The 17,666-nt window shown below is 41.9% G+C and overlaps 1 protein-coding gene across 5 annotated transcripts in view; it reads right to left on the reverse strand.

Moving 5' to 3' along the window:
• Positions 1 to 9,233: 9,233 nt before the first annotated feature.
• The window catches only part of vill (villin-like), a 158,400-nt gene continuing 149,967 nt past the window's right edge, over positions 9,234 to 17,666 (reverse strand). For all 5 annotated transcript variants that reach the window (XM_048558282.2, XM_048558267.2, XM_048558290.2 and 2 more), the window contains exons 17-20: positions 16,986 to 17,174; positions 13,439 to 13,513; positions 12,399 to 12,641; positions 9,234 to 11,935 (exon numbers count right to left, since the gene is read on the reverse strand). In XM_048558282.2, coding sequence (XP_048414239.1) covers positions 11,822 to 11,935; positions 12,399 to 12,641; positions 13,439 to 13,513; positions 16,986 to 17,174 — 621 coding nt within the window. In that variant the 3' untranslated portion in view covers positions 9,234 to 11,821. The remainder of the gene's footprint in view (positions 11,936 to 12,398; positions 12,642 to 13,438; positions 13,514 to 16,985; positions 17,175 to 17,666) is intronic.

Here is a 17,666-nt window from a genome sequence, read left to right on the forward strand (position 1 = left end):
ATTCAGTGCTCCTTTCTTCCAGATGCTGCCCTGTCTTGCTGTGCTCTTCCAGCCTCCTTTTGGTCTCCCTTGGATTCCAGGATCTGCAGTTGCTGGGTTGTTTTTTTGTCTCTAGACAAGGTTCGGCATGAGTAACAAAGTCCTAATTGACAGTCTACTTCTCTGCCCTCATTAATCTTTTTGGTTACTTTCTCAAAATTGAGTTTATTTGATACACTATTTCCCTCACACACAACCATGCTGACTATCCCTGATCATTCCATGCCCCTCAAAAAAATCCATATAAATCTTTCAGAATCCCCTCCAACAACTTGCCACCAAAGTCAGACTCAAAGGCTTGTGGTTGTCAAGTTTCTCCTTTCGTCCCTTTTTGAACAGAAGCACAGCATTAGTGAGCTGCTGGAGAGAGGCTGATACAAATATTTCTGTTAGGGGTTCCACAGCTTCCTTCCTAATCTCCCACAACATTTTGAGATACATTTGATCAGATCCTGGCGGTTTGTCGACCTTTTATATTTTCTAAGACCTTCAGCACTTCCTCTTTTAGGTGTGAGCTTTCTTTTTCAAAACATCAATATTTATTTCCCTGCATTCTCTAGGCTCCCTTCTTTTCTCCACAGTAAACGCTGGAGTGAAATATTCATTCAATATCTCTCCGATCTCATGAGGTTTGATGCAACGACAACCTCATTGATCTTTAAGGTGCCTTGCACACATTCTGTAGCTGCTGTCACTCAATGTGCTTGTAGAAGCTCTTTGGATTATCCCTAACCTTATCTGTGGAGGCTATCTCATATGGGCTCTTTGCTTTCCTGATTTCCTCATAAGAATGCTCCTATATCCCTTATACTCTTGAGAGATTCATTTGAACCTAGTTGGCTATTCCTAGTTTTATAATTCTTTACTAGAGTCTCAATATTTTTTTCATCTGCTGTTTCTGGATCCTACCAGCCTAGCCTTTCGCTCCAACAGGAACATAATGACTCTGAACTCTTGTTATCACACTTCTGGAAGCCTCTGACTTATCAGATGCCCCTTCACCTGCAAACAGTCTATACTCCAATCAACTTTTGAAAGTTCTTGTCTTATACCAATAAAATTTGCCTTACTCCAATTAAAAATGTTAACGTTTATGGAAGGCTTATCCTTTTGCATGAACATCTTTTAAAACTAATAGAATTATGATCACAAATCCCAAAGTGTTCCCTACTGTTACCTCTGTCACTTGAAATATTACCCAAGAGAAGGTCAAGTTTTACTCCTTCTCTAGTAGGAACATTTACATTATTAATAAAGAAAATTTTCTTGAATGCATTTAACAAATGCTTCACCATCCAGACCTTTAACATTATATCAGCCCCAGTCAATGTTTAGGAAATTTAAAATCCACTATAATTATAACCCTATTATTCTTACATAGATCTGAGAGATCTCTACATTTTTTTTTCCTTAATTTCCCTCTATTAGGGAGGCCTGTAATACAAAACCACCATGGTGTTTATTCCTTTCTTATTGCTAACTTCAACCCATATACTTTCACTGGAGGATTTTTCAGAAGTATCTTTTACCAGATACAATAGTAATGTTTTTCATGATCAAAAAAACCCATATTTCCCCCCCCCCCCCCCCCCGCCATCCCCTGACTCCCATTCTATTCTTCCTATAACAATTCAAACCCAGAACATTGAGCTGGCAGTCCTGTTCGTTCCTCGGCCAAATTTCTGTAATAGCTATGACGTTTCAATCCCATGCTCCCAAACATGCCCTTGAGTTCATCAGCCTTACCTGTAAGGTCCCTTGCATTGAAATAAATGCAATTTAATACTTCAGAGATACATCATTCTCTGATATGTTCTTGTCTGAGTTTTCTTATTAGCTTGCTCTTTTCACATTTATTACCATCCTCCAATACCTTTGCATTTATAATGCTACTTGCCCTCTTTAATAATTTATAGTCTCCCTTAATAGAACTAGCAAATCTTCCTGCTAGGGAATTGGTCCCTTTCTAGTTAGGTAGACCTCAACCTTTTTGAACATGTCTCTTCTGTCCCAGAAGAGATCCCAATGATCTAAGAACCGAAATCCCTGAACATTACACCACCTCACTGGCCATTGGTTTATCTCCTTTATCCTTTTATTCCTTCCCTCATTTGAGCTTGGCAGTGGGAGTAAACCAAAGATTACTACTTTTGAGGTTTTGTTTTTTTTAAATCTTCTACCTAGACTTTTATATTCACTTTATCCTAACTGTGTCATTCATACCCATGTGTGCAATAACTTTCAGCTTCTCACTCACTCTTTTAACATGTTTCAAATATTTTGAAACATCCTTATTCTTGGCAGTAGGAAAGCAAAATACTATCCTAAATATACGCACACTGCCATAGAATCTCCTGTCTGTGCCTTTGACAGGAGTGTCCTCTATAACAAGCATTCTTTTAAATTTTGTCAACCCTCACCCCCCACATCAGATTCATGCTTAGTACCCAAGTTCAGGCTCTCACTTCTATTTCCTTCTGGCAGACCATCCCTTTCAACCGTACCAAAAACCGAATATCTGTTCAAGAGAGGAATAGCTGCAGGAGAGTTCTGAACAGCCGCCTTCCCTTTCCTGACAGTCACCCATCTATCTGATTCATCCTGCTAAATCCACTAGCCATCTCACTCTGTGTTACTGCATATGCCTGCTGACATTTAGCATAAGAAGTTATTAGCACCTTATTTATAAAATAAATGATCTTTCCTTACCCACAAAAATTTAATATTGTGAATGCAGAAAAAATCAATCATATAAATTTTTAAATAAAATCAACTACGTAGCTGAACTATTGAAGTAAAAACGACTTCTCATGTAGTCCAGCAGGTAGCTTTAAATTCTCGGATATAATAAAAAAAATTTCCAGAGCCAACGATGGGAAGGCTTCTCCAAACATAAACGTGACTCTGTTTAGTGAAAAAGCTGTTGTCTGCAATTTCAACCGATGTTTAAAAACACTCTCCTTCTATGCATTTTTTAAAGTAAAATGAGAAGTTAGAGACACCAACGTGTTGGCTTCTCCAAGAGCTCTGAAAGTACGACTGTTTTAGAATGTGCCTGTTTTTTAATATTAAAAATCCAAAAAGAATCAAAATTCTTAAATTATACTAAAATGTAATAACTATAATTGAGTTAGAAATAAGTAGCAGCAGCTGAAATATTCACGTTACTCTCAGTCCATCACCTTCGGCAGAAAGATTCTAGATGGCATCCTCAGTGCCAGATGTTCTCCCCTAAGATTTAGCACTTAGAGAAAGGACTTGTGCTATTTTTAGGACCTTCCATAACCTCAGAATATTCCATACTTTACAGCCAATACTACTACTATTGTAGGGTCAGTACTTTTCTATAGGTGTGTAGCCATAGGAGATCCCACAGTCAGAATTGTGGGCAATCAATGAGACCTTTCAGTGGGAAGGTTGGGTAGATTGGCTTCCTCTGACATACTTGGCTGGGTTTTCACTTCACTCTGTGCTTGACACAATTAACTATTTGTGCCCCTCAGCGAGGTAACAAAAACAATTACCAACCACGCCACAAAAACATAATGTAGTGTACAGTGCTGCCAACAAACAGAACATCCCCTTGTAGCCCAGTTAGGCCACATTTCACATATTGCATACAGAGAAGTGTGGAACGTACACCCTGTTTATGTATGAAAACCTGGTTATGCAGATATTGGGGAAGCTTTTGGCACCATACCTCCGCAAGAAGACATTGGCCTTGAAGTACATGTAACAGAGGGTCACCAAAATAAAAACCAGATTTAAAGGGATCAAATTATGAGGTTCATCTGTATAAACTAGACTGGCAGTGAACTACTTCAAACAACCCTTACCCAGTACCACACCCTGCTAGAGATGGGAAATACCACAAGGTAGCAGGGGGAGTCCAAGGCATTGCGCCAATTAAAAACTTAAATATGCTGCCAGAGCTGCTGAGCTTTTCCAGCAATTTCTGTTTTTGTTTCTGATTTCCAGCATCCACAGTTCTTTTGCTTTTTTGTGTAGTTTTTACAAGTTTTGTCTTGTTATCATTGTTAATGGAAATATGGCAGCCAATCTGCACAGAGCAAGATGCCGCAATCAGCAATATGAGGCAGCAATGGCCTAGTGGTATTATCACTAGACTACTAATCCAAAGTCCCAGGTAGTATCTGGGGACCTGATTTGAATCCCAATTTGGCAGATGGTGGAATTTGAATTCGATAAAAAGTCTGTAATGATGACTATGAAGCCATTGCCAATTGCTGGGGAAAACCCATCTGGTTCACTAATGTCCTTTCTCTGGTCTAGTCTCTCATGTGACTCCAGCCCCACAACAATGTGTTTGGCTCTTAACTGCCCTCTGGGAAATAAATGTTGGCCTAGCCAATGATGCTGTCATCCCATTGAATGAAGTTGAAAAGACAAAGTGCTTTCACTGATCTTCATTAAGGTATAAATATTGACCAGAAAACCTGCTCTTCTCCAAAATAGTGCTTTTAGTTGTTTTATGCCCACCTGGGAGGAGAAACAGGACCCCAGTTTAACCTCCAATAGTACAACACTCCCTCAGTACTTTCCTGGGAGCATTAGGCTACATTTTGTGCTTTAGTCTCATGTAAATCTTGGATCTACAACATTGTGTCTCAAGCAAATGTTTTGAGTGCTATTAGAAGCAATGTGTAATTTTATATTTTGTACTTTGTGTGTTAGGAAGAGTCTTGTTTCATTTTGTAGAGCTTTTCTTGTTAGTTTGGTACCAAGGAGTCTGGAGGCCCATTAACATACATTTTTAATGAGGTTTTACAAACATCGAAATGATAAGATGGAGTGTGGGTTAGTAGTTTAATGGGGAACATAGATCGAAAAATACTGTTAGTGTCAGCAGTCTAGGGGCGCATGAATGGACAATAAAATCTAGAACATAGTCAGTCAGTGTGTGTGTATGCCAATGGTTGGAGAAGGGTTAAGCTGTCCAGTAAAAAGTCATGCAAGACTGCTGCAAACTATGTTTAGTGAACTCATATTTGCTCTCACGTGAAGTAGTTTAGTTTGCATTTTTAAAAAATGTCTCAGTGAGGATAAAATGCAGCTTAAGAAAAACAACTAATGAATGTGGAAATTTACCAAATGAAATAGATTGCAGTTATTTCAGCCTAAGCAAGAAACATTAGTTCATTGATCAGTGCACATCATGAGGCCTCTTTGCTGGAGTTTTAGTGATTGCTTTTCTAGTGTGTGTAATGGAATAGCCCTGATTTTTTTTTAAAGTCTAGTGTAATATAGTCCATATTCTTTTTCTTGTTTTAATAATTTTTTGTGTGTGTTAAAAGTACACTGGCAGACTCTTTGGCCATGATCAGTTGCTGATTGCTACGATATACAAAAAAGTTAGGGTCTATCGAGCCAGGTTTCATTCCGGGATCTGAATTGTTTAATATCAACTGGGTTCATAACAATATATGTTGCTTCAAACGGAAACAGTGATCTGTTTGATGGACAGAAGGATATTGACTCGGACACAGAATATTCTGCACTTCAATTTAGTCCGTGGGATTTTTAATATTTACCAGTGAGCAACCAAATAGAAAGACACTTTTAAGTTTAACATCTATGAAGGAAAAGAAGAGGCATATAAATTGGCCAGGAAAAGCAACAAACCTGTAACTGGGAGAAACTAAAAATTCAGCAGAGGACAAAAGAGTTAATTCAGAAGGGGAAAATAGGATATGAGAGTAAGCTTGTGGAAAACATAAGAACTGATTGCAAAGGCTTCTATAGATATGTGAAGAGAAAAAGACTGGTGAAGACAAATGAGCTCCCTTAACAGTTGGAATCAGGTAAATACAATAGTTGACAAAAAGAGATGGCAGGCCAGTGCTGCTTGGCCTGCTGTGTTCATCCAGCTTCACACTGTGTTATCTCAGATTCTCCAGCATCTGCAGTTCCCATTATCTCAGTTGAATAACCACTTTGGATCTGTCTTCACCAAATAACCTTCCAGAAACGTTAGGGGACAGAGCGTCAAGCATGAAGGAAGAACTGAAGGAACTCTTTGTTAGTCAGGAAATGATACTGGGAAATTTGATAGGATTAAAACCTGAAAAATACCCAGGGCCTGATGCTCTGTATCCCTGACTACTTTAGAACGTGGCTATAGAAATAGTGAACACATTGGTGATCATTTTCCAGCATTCTGTAGACTGGAAGAGTTTCAATGGACTGGAGCGTGGCTAATGTAACCCTGCCCTTTATAAAAGAGGGAGAGAGAAAGTGGGGAATTATAGGTGGATTAGCCTGACATTGGTGGTGAGGAATATGCTGGAGTCAATTTTTAAGGATATAATAACTGAGCATTTGGAAAGCAGTGACAAAATTGGTGTAAGTCAGCATAGATTTACTAAAAGGAAATCACAGTGGTCAAACCTTCTGGAATTTTTTTGAGGATGTAACCAGTTGACTGGACAAGGGTGCATCAGTGGATGTTGTGTATCTAGACTTTAAAAAGGCTTTTGACAAGGTTCCACACGAGATAAGGAAGCAAAATTAAAGCTCATGGCATCAGAGGTAATGTATTGACAGGGATACAGAACTGATTGGCAGACAGGGGGCAGAGAGATGAAATATTTATTCCTTTTCAGAGGGGCAGGCAGTGAACAAGTGGGGTACCGCAGGGTTCAGTGCTGGGGCCCCAGCTGTGCACAACGTACAGTAACAACTTGGACAAAGGAATTGAATGCAATATCTCCAAATTTTCAGCTGACACTGAGCTGGATGGCAGTGTGTGCTGTGAGGAGGATGCTAAGAGGCTGGCTAGTGGGCAGATACTTGGCAAATGCAATACAATACAGATGAATGTGAGGTTATCCACTTCGGTTGCAAACACAGGAAGGTAGGTTATTATCTGAATGGAGGCAGTTCAGGGAAAGGTGAGGTGCAGTGAGACCTGGGTGTCATGGTGGAACAGTCGCTGAAAGTTGGCATGCAGGTGGTGAGGAAAGCTAATAGCATGCTGATCTTCATAGCAAGAGGATTTGAGTATAGGGAGTAGGGATGTCTAGCTGCAGTTATACAGGGCCTTGGTGAGATCGCAACTTGAGTATTGTGTGTAGTTTTGGTCTTCTGGTCTGAGAAAGGATATTCTTGCTGTTGAGGGAGTCTAGTGAAGGTTCACCAGACTGATTCCTGGGTATGGCAGGATTGTCAATGGGGAAAGATTGGATCGACTGGGCTTGTACTCACTGGAATTGAGAAGAACGGGGGGACAATCTCATGGAAACATATAAAATCCTGATGGAACCAGACAGGCTAGATGCAGAAAGAATGTTCCCGATGTTGGTGATGTCCAGAACTAGGGGTCACAGTCTAAGAATTAGGGGTGAGCCATTTAGGACCGAGATGAGGAAATAGTTCTTCACTCAGAGTTGTGAACCTGTGGAATTCTCTACCACAGAAAACTGTTAGAGCCAGTTATTAGATATATAAAGAGATCCAGGGATATGGAGAGAAAGTGAGTGGGATATTGAAATCGCAATGATCAGCCATGATATCCAACAGCTTACCCCTGCACCTATTTTCTATATCTTACTATGTTTCTATCCGCTTTGACAGCGTAGCATTGAACATTTTAAATAAAAACCTCTTGCTGACCTATTGACATGTTACTCTTACTAATTCATATGAAACTGAGTGACCTATTGGGTCATTTCAGAGGCCAGTTCAACATGAATCACACTACTGTGGGTCTGGAAACGCATGTAAGCCAGACCAGGTTAGAGGTTCCTTCCCCGAACAGTTTTAATGAACCAGACAGGGTTTTAAACAAGAAGTTTTAAATTCTAGACTTGTTTTATTGATTTTCATTAGCTACCGTTTTCGAATTTGAACACATTACTCAACTAGCCCATGTATCTGTCCATTAGTCTAGGGACATTACTTTGGTTAGATGTGAAATTGCTGGAAATAGGGTCAGAGAAGTAATGGTGCTGCCTAATGATCAAGTTGACTATTTAAAAAACTCAGGGAAAAAAAACAAAATCGAGATATTCAGAATCATGAATTATTATAGAATGTTTCTCCTGATGGAAAGGAGGACAGTAATTGGAGATAATTGACAAAAGAACCAGTGGGGAGAGTAGAAATCTCTTTACAATCTGGAAGCAGCTGCAATAGCAATTTTCAGGATAGAATTAAATGAATAGTGGCAGGGGTGCAATTTAAAGGCTATGGGAAAACAGCAAGTGATATGGCAATAATTGGGAGTGCTTTTTCAAAAACTAGCACTGGCACAATAGATTGAATGGTCTCCTTCTGTGTTGTTTCATTCTGTAGAATCCCTTCCTTCCTCCAAAAAACTCCATTGACCTAGACCTGAACTCTCATCTTTGTCAAATACCTTCCCTTATCCTCTCCATGTCAATCCTATTCCCACCAAATCACTGACTTCCCATCTGGCCCCAATGTTAGTCATTTCTGTTGGTTGTTTCTCTATGAATCCTGTTCTTCTCTCCTTTTGGACAGTGAGTAGCATCATCTTTACAAACAAAATTCCTTGACTTTATCTATCTATCTGGCACATTTACTGTCCCACCTTCAATTCTCTAAAGCCCTTGACCGCATTGTCTCAAATCCATTCCTACCTCTCCAGGTGTTTTTGAATATAGCCCCTCTGATCAGGTTTCTACCCCTGCCATGGTCTTATCAAAGTCACAAATAACATAACATGTGGTTGTGACAATGGTCTAATCCTGGCCTCTTGCATGTCCTTGAATTAAATCACTTCACCAGTTCAGTGAAGAGGCCGGATACCTCCCTATACCTCTCAGCTTCAACTTCACTTTCCTCCTTTAGCAGCCTCCATAAAACCTACCCTTTCACCAAATGTTTGACTATATGATTTAAATATGCTTTAAAAAAAATTCTTTCACAATGTGGATATCACTGGCTGGTCAGCATTTATTGGCCATCTCAAATTGCCCTGGAGAAGATGGTGTTGAGCTGCCTTCTTGAACTGCTGCAGTCCATTGGGTTTGCATATACCCACAATACTGTCAGGGAGGTATGTGCTACAGTGTCAAGTTTTGATTTATAACACTTATGTGAAGCACCTTGCAACATTTATAATGTTAAAAATACGTTACAAGTTGTTGCTGATTCAATAAGGGGAAGGAGAAATCTTGGTCAAGTACCTAAAAATAAACCCATAACAAACATTTTAATTGTCAATGTTTTTATTACACAAAACTAGTCCTGTAGTCATATCAACCTCTCAGATCGGCTGAGAGGGAAAGGAGGAGAAAGCAGAGTTTAGTTAGCAATAGGCATTTCCCAATAGTGCAGGTTTCCCTGAGGGAAACCCTGACTGCCTGGGATAAGCAGAGTTGGAAGTGTCCTCTCCCATGCCCTTTGACCAGCACCCCTGTCAGATGGCCATGAAGTAACCATGGCACCTGGAAGCCAACTGTGTTGCAACAGGCCCTTTGTCCTCAAGCATCGATAAATTGGCACTTCTTAATAGGCAATGTGGTTGATATATGGGACTTACCACCTCTCTAATAGTGGCCTGAAGTCTCCAGAAATGACCAATCTCACTAAGAAAACTCAAACAGTTCTAAATAATGTTTTACTTCATTACAAGTGAAAACATTTTGGAAGTACTTCAATGAGTGTAAGAAGTTTTTGAAGCATTGTGTAGTCATGAACAGTACTTTATACATGCAATACTTTCTTCCATGATAAAATTATAGGAGAATGGGGGCAAGTTAAAAATGATTGACAATCAAGAGAAATCCCATTGCAAGGCAAAATGCTTACCCACTTTCCATGGAAGACTGACCAATGGCAAGATTGAGGGCATGTCATGTTTTAAACCTCTAAAAAGTGTCTAATTGAGTTGGTGACTCTGTTGTGGATCTGATTGGACCAGCATTTACTGCCCATTCCTGATTTTCCCGAAAAGGTGGTTGTGAGCTGCCTCTTGGACTGTTCCAGTCCATATGGTGTAGGGACATTCTCAGTTCTGTTAGGCCAGGAGTTCCAAAATTTGACCCAGCCACCATGATGGAACAGATAAAATTTCCAAGTGAGGTTGTGTGGTTTGTTTGGGTAATTGCAGGTGACAGAACAGGCTATTCAGCCCCTCAATCCCGTTTCACGAGACAATGAGATTATCTGCATCTTATCAGACCTGATGGTGCACCCCAGACCTGTTGCCATTGTCTTTCCTCTTTTTGGAGAGGACTGCGTGCCCTGTAGTGGATGAACACACGGCAACCATTTCTCCTTTTCTGTGCACCTCTAACACCGCACTCTGCCCACCCTTCAATCCAACCTGGAAATTGGACAAAACAAAACTTCTTCAATAAGCCCAGTCCTTTCAGAGGACTCTCCCTCTCTTGTCTAAACCAGTAAAGTTTACACGTTTATCTTAATCTTCCCAAATACAGCTTCAAATTAAAGAGAAGAAAAGAAGAATACAAACTCAAAAGGAAAAGTAGTAAACTGAGTGAAATCAATGACATTGGATATTACAGCTTGAGAGCCGCTTTTGGGGTTCTTTCTAAACTAACGGCTCAAGCAGAAGTAGACTGGCTGCTCATAGGAAGCACACATCGTATTGCCATCTTTCCTGCTGGATTATCTTGCTGTTTCGTGCGCACTGCATTTCACATTTTATTTCTTACTCATGGCACTGATTTGTTGCTGAGGTTATGATTCCTAAGGGTGGCTGGCACAATGGTGGTCACCCCTCTGGTGCCTCCCCCACCAGTGACCATTCACCACACACATGACTTGGGTGCCAAGCTGCCTATTGACTGCGTGGTGTTGATGGGGCATGGCAGCTCATTTAGGGAGCCGATGCTGGGAGGCAACATTCACATTTACAATAATGTTTGTCGTCTTGGAGCTGCAGACGAGGGCAGTGGAAGATCCAACATTTTTTCCATGACTTGACTGTCCAGGAATCCCACCATTCTTACTGCCTGCTATTGGCAGATGTTGGACGGATTCACATGTTAATACTCAACGTGTTTGGCCCCATTATGAATGCACTTCCCTTGGCCATCGTGTATTGGGGTGGGACTCAAACCTGGAGACTGGTTCAGAGCCTGGGACATCACCCACGACCACAAATGACATTTGACATTGTAGGTCATCGTGCCTGAGCTAGATGGGGTCTCCATGTCCTGCAAATGTTTGCACTGTCATTGGATAGTTTTTGATAATGGTTGGAGTGTGATCCCTCCCTTAATTACTAATCTTCACTAGCCCACCCATTCCCTCATGTTGCCCCATCTCACTCCCCCAATGCCTCTCCATGAGCTCAACCCATTTGGCTCAGTACTCTACTGAGCAGTGAACACAGATAGTACTGGGCAACAGCCTATTGATGGTAATTAATCTGGAGTAATGGCACATATAGCAACCTGAGGCAGCTCTAATGCTGAGATATTTGGCAAATAAAGTCTTCACAGGATCAGTGAAGCAGATCTGGGAACTTCCAGCAGCAAAATGACTTGCTAATCTCTCCTTGGACTATTTTCTTTCCTTGATCTTGGAGCATTCATGGGATCTGCTCACCACTCTTCCAGTAAAATGTAGACTATATTATTACTGACCTTTTAGAATCTGCATCATTGCACAAAGAGCTTGAAATTTGCAAAAGAAAAAAATATATGTATGTCTGGATTCTATTTTTCTAATTCCAGCCCCAGCTGACCCCGCCTGCCCTCCACAGAGCCCTACAATCTTGTTGATTAAAACCGAAGATGGTGCGGAGCCCAGACAGAGTTCGGAAACTTTAAAAAAGGTTCTTCTGTTTCTTCAAGATTGTCTGTCTCCAGATTGGGGCTTCGTGAAACTGCTCCCGCGTCATTTCGAACACTTCCACAAAGTCTGCATCAGACAAATGTTGCTGTAACAAAAACAAATGGCATGCTTAAGTCAGAGAGGTGACAGTAGTAGAAACTGGTGGGAAGAAGTGACAGTGGCAGGGCACTAGTTAATAATGCCCAACCTATCTCTTTCCCTGCCTTCATCTTGGTTCACACAACCTCACTGTGCAGGACAAGGCTGGTCAACTCAGCACCTGTGCACTAGCATTTTTGAAAGAGCTATCCAATCATCCCGACTTTCCTACGCTTCTGCAAGTTAAAGGGCATGAAAGTTATCCTGAATTAGCAAAAGTCCAGCCATTAGCTTTGTTTCACTGTACAGATGCTGCCTGACCTGCAGAATGGTCTGTTTTGATGCCAGGTTTTCCCAGTTTCCACCTCAACTTACCAAGAATCACTTAGTTTAACAATCACTTTCAATGACTGGCCCCTATTCACTCCCAGATCTATCATCCTCTGTAATGCACACCATTTCTTGCTCACCTCTTTCTTCTCGGGGTCCACACCCCTGGGCAGCTCATCTGGTGTTTTGTTCATCAGTAGCTCCGGTGGGAAATATTCCTTCCCGTTGACAACGGTGGGTCCAGAGGATGTGGCAGGTGCCGCTCTGGCGCCTCCAGGCGTTTGGGCGGCAAAGGGTGATGATGCAGGGGCCGAGGGATGGGAGAAAGCTGAAGATGTCGCAGGACTGTGACCTTTTTTGTTCAGATTCATGTCATTGAGGTCCTGGATGTGTTTGTGCAAGAAAAATATCTTGTTACAAAAGAAAAATAGCCTCCTTTTGTTGAAAATGTAAATAATTAGCAGAATGAAGTATAATCAGGAGTCCAGGAGCAGGCCCATCCCAGTAAGATTCCGATCTTGGGAGTTTGTTCATAGGGCTTTTGTGTTTAGCGATTTTGACCAGTCTTCAATTCAAAGTGTGGTATTGTTTTCTTTTCTCACTCTCTGTCTCCCAACATTGTCTCTCATTCTCCCTATCTCTTGCCTTCCCCCATTTCTTCTCTCTATCTCTGTCTCTCATGTTCCCATGTTCTCTCTCTTCCTCCTTCCCAAACTTTTCATGCCTTCCATTTTCCTTCTCTGTCTCTTGCTCACTCTCTCTCCCTCCATCTTTCTGCAGGTGTGAAGGAATCTCAGTACAGATCATCAAACGTGTCTGCGTGGGCTCCTCCGGGTGCTCCGGTTTCCTCCCACAGTCCAAAGATGTGCAGGCTAGGTGGATTGGCCATGTTAAATTGAACCCCTTAGTGGTCAGGGTGTGACAGTTATAGGGGGGTGGGTCTGGGTGGGATGCTCCAAGGGGCAGTGTGGACTTGTTGGGCCGAAGGGCCTGTTTCCACACGGTAGGGAATCTAATCTAATCTCAAACTCCAGCATCCTCTGTCCTGCCCCATCTTGGAGTTTGGAGAACCCCAAGACTAGACAGAAGGAGTACTATCATTACTGACGGAATTGTCACACTCTGTGCTGATCTGTGGTGAAAACAGATAAATAATAAACAAACTACTGGCAATACTCACCACAGAGATCTGAGTGATCCCTGACACATCTCCCAGTTTATATCTCATATGATCATAGGGACTTCCATTCCCAGCCTAAAAAGAGAGAGGCAAAGTTATTTTCCTGTCCATTCACATCTAAATCAAGGCCAATCTCATGCTCTGAGCCTTTGCTGATGGACTGGATGAAGTGTGGTGAATGTGTGGAACAGGTAGTATGGGGGTAGGCAGAATGAAACAACTGCTAGCTTTATAGCAAAAGGTCTAGTGAAGGAAGGCTCAGATACCCCTCCTGGTGGCCTTCCTTGAAATAACAGCTTTGAAAACCAGGTTTGGGGTGTAAGAAGTAACGAAGTGTGGAGCTGGAGGAAGCCCAGGCAGCATCAGAGGAGCAGGAAAGTTGACGTTTCAGGTCGGGATCCCTGACCCCAGCATCCGCAGCTCTTACTATCTCTCTTGGGGTGTAAGAAGCCTGCTCACTTTCTCACCTACAGAGGGGGGAAAGAGGTATGCTTCCATGCTGAATAGCTCATCAACACCGCACCTCAGACTCAGAGACCAAACTCCAGTTACAATAATAACAATAAGGCAATATCTGTATACTGATGTGAAATCATGCACCAGGGTAGGAAGAATGAGGAGAGACAATGGCTCGATAAGCTACCCATATGGGGTGGACATTGTAAAAGCTTTTCACTGTACTTCTACGATAGAGTACATGTGACAATAAAGGACATTCACTGTGTTTGGAGATGAGGCATTTAAGGTAGCAGGACACCCTGACAAGGCTGATAACAAAACTGTGGGCTCCTGGAATTTATAGACGAAATTAGAGCACTGCAGCAAGGAAGTTCTGTTGAGCCTGTGTTAACTAATGTTTTTGGCCCTGACTGGAGGATAACATCCATTTTGATGCACTGCTTTAGGAACGATGGTGCTTGAGAAGGACTTTGAGAGAACACAGGAGAACTTACTGGAATCATAGTGGGGCAGGGAGATATCCAACTACCTGATGATGTCATACAAAAAGGGATCATTCCCTTCGCAGCAGAGACTTGTGGGGAAGGCAATAGCCTGGCGCTATCCCCATTGGACTATTAATCCAGAAATACAGCCAGTATACTGGGGTCCTGAGTTCGAATGCATCGTGGCAGATGGTGGAATTTGAACTTAATTTTAAAAAGTCTGGAGATAAGAATTTATTGATGACCAGGAAACCAGTGTCGATTGTCAGAAAAACCCATCTGGCTCCCAAAGGTCCTTCATATCGGTCTGGCCTGCATGTAACTCCAGACCACAGAAATGTAGTTGACTCTCAACTTTGATTTGATTTGATTTATTGTAGTCACATGTACCTAAATACAGTGAAAAGCTTTGTTTTGTAAGCAGTACAAGCAGATCATAGCAAACAAGGACATAAAAATTATAGGGTACTTAGGCACCGTGAAACATACAGATTATGGTTGCACAGGAGGTGCACAAAACAAGATCAGCGATAGCAAGATCAACATTATTTGAAGTTAGAGGGGTCCATCCATCAATCTAATAAAGGCAAGGAAGAAGCTGTTCTTGAACTTGCTCGTGTTTAAGCTTCTGTATCTTCTGTCTGATGGAAGGCCTAGCCAGCCATTATAACAATTGCTACAAAGTCTCAACAAAGAAATAAACCTGGACAGACCATCTAGCATCGACCTATGCACCAGAAAACAAAAACAAACAATGGCAGAAACAGCCTTGTCGAACCTGCAAAGTCCTCCTTACTAACATCTGGGACCTCGTTCCAAAATTGGGAGAGCTGTCTCACAGAGTAGTTAAGTAACAACCTGACACAGTCACAGTCATGGAATATCATGAAGACAGATGTCCCAGATACCACCATCACCCATCCCTGCACATGTCCTGTCCCACCAGCAGGAGAGAGCCATAAGAGATGGCAGCATAGTGGTATACAGTCAGGAGGGAGTTGCCCTGGGAGTCCTCAACATTGATTCCAAACCTAATGAAGTCTCACGACTTCAGGTTAATCATGGAAACCTCCTGCTGGTTACCATGTACTGTCCTTCCTGCTGGTTACCATGTCCTTCTTCACTGATGAATCAGTATTCCTCGAGATGATCAACACTTAGAGGAGGCACTGAGGGTGGCAAAGGTGCAAACTGTATTCTGGGTGGGGAATTTTGTCTTCCACCATTAACAGTGGCTTGGTAGTTTGCTCAAAATCCTGGAATTCCCTCCCTAACAGCATTGTGGGTCAACCTACACTATGTGGACTCCAGCAGTTCGGGAAGACTGCTCACCACCACCTTCTCAAGGGTAACGAGGGATGGGCAATAAATGCTGCCCTGGCCAGTAAACACCCACATCTCATGAATGAAATGCTCTGCCTGAAAATGTTAGTGGGAGGGCTTAAAAATAACTTACAAAAAATATTTGAAACACAGAATTTTACAGGGTTAAAGGCAAATGACAAGGAAATTGGACTAATCAGGCAGCTCTTTGAAAGAGCCAGCACAGATATGATGAGCTTAATGGCTTTTTTCTGCGTCATCAGGTTCATGAATATAGCCAAGGCCTTCAGGGGAAAGGCACATAAATAAGCCTTAACATCCTAAATAAAAAGTAACAGTTAATTCATCGTTTTACTATTTGAGGACACTGAATAGAGTGAAGGTGTTAGGAAATACTTGTCAATGCTCTTGAGGAGTCAGACTGTCACTCAGCTTCTTTCTTCTTGTCCTTCCCCCAGATTCCATATTTCTCTTGGGCTTCCAATTTGGGCCTCTGGAACATTTGGAATGTATCTGATCTGTGCTGTAGACTAAACCCTGATGAATACTAAATGTCATACTTCAGTGTTTGTGGGCTCCACAAGCACTTTGAAAGGGAGAGGAGGCAGGGTGCGAGGACAGAGTGGGAAGTGGTTGTCTGGGACTTTGGATTAGAGAGAAGTCATATGATTGGGATCAGGTTGGGTCAGCTGCTTGGGAGGGGCATCACTGCAAGGGACTGGCAGTGGGAATTGGTGTTCAGTCAGTGGGGCAGTTTTATAGTGAGCCAATTAGAACACATAGAACATAGAACAGTACAGCACAGTACAGGCCCTTTGGCCCACAATATTGTGCCACCTATTATCATACTAAGATCAAACTATGCTACATTTTACTATCCTCCGTGTGTCTATCCAAGAGTTGCTTAAAAGTCTCTAAAGTATCTGACTCCACTACAATTTCTCTACCTTCTCCTGGCTGACCATTGAGGTAAATGAGCTGGAACTGCTCAAACTCAAGAGTCAGAGACTTTTTTTTAAAACGACTTCCAGGTCTGGGTGATTTCCCTCTGGAAGTTTAAACTTCCCAGGCAATTCCTGCAGAATCAGTGGATCAGACATCCAAAAGGGTCCCGATACGCATCGTTCAAGATGCAATTGGCCTCCAACTGTCCGCGTTCTGAATAATCTGGGCCAATGCCTTCACAAAACAAGGGGAAGAAGGATTTATTTTCAGTCAATGGTGCTCAAAATTCAAAGGTTACACAACAAGTGGCTCCCTGTAAGAGATGCTTGACTCACGCTCCATTTATGCGAATCCCAGGCATTGAACCACCCAGTGAAAGTCAAGGGTTCGCAGCCTTGCTTGACGGTGATGATGGATGTATCCAGGTCCCGATCAGCTGGGTGAGTCTGAAGGTACTCTAGTGCCATCATCTCAGCCTGTTTCTTCTCGTACTCATTGGCTGACCGGCCGATCCACAAAAACAGCTACAAAACAGAGAACGCCATAAAAAGATAAAGGTAAGTCATGACAATGCTGTAGCTTTAAGAGCTTATTTAGGCTTGGTTTCTATTGAGAGAGATTGAGCGAGTAACAAGCTGGCTACTGAAGACCACTTGAGTAAACAGCTTGAGAGACCTTGGCATTTTTTTTATTGCTGCCTGAATGGGTGTGGTCACATCTTACAGGTCAGCATTTCTGGGTAGCATCAGAAGCTACTGGGGTCTCAACAGAGTTAGAAGCTTCAGTGCATGTGTCCAGGCTGCTGTTGTCTCTGATTTTTTTCTTGATGCTTTTTCCTTCTGGATGGGAGAATCTGAATCTTAGTTTTCCTTTTCTGCCAAGGAGTGTGTTTATGGAATGGTTACTACATTGGAACAGTTAATCAGTAATAGTTACTGTACCTATTATTCTGTCAATGTTCCAATAGAGTTGTTAATTTAAATTCCTCTTTCATTGCTTGTGTTTTAACTGCAGTG

The sequence above is a fragment of the Stegostoma tigrinum genome, chromosome 2 (assembly GCF_030684315.1).
Source record: "Stegostoma tigrinum isolate sSteTig4 chromosome 2, sSteTig4.hap1, whole genome shotgun sequence".
Lineage (NCBI taxonomy): Eukaryota > Metazoa > Chordata > Chondrichthyes > Orectolobiformes > Stegostomatidae > Stegostoma > Stegostoma tigrinum.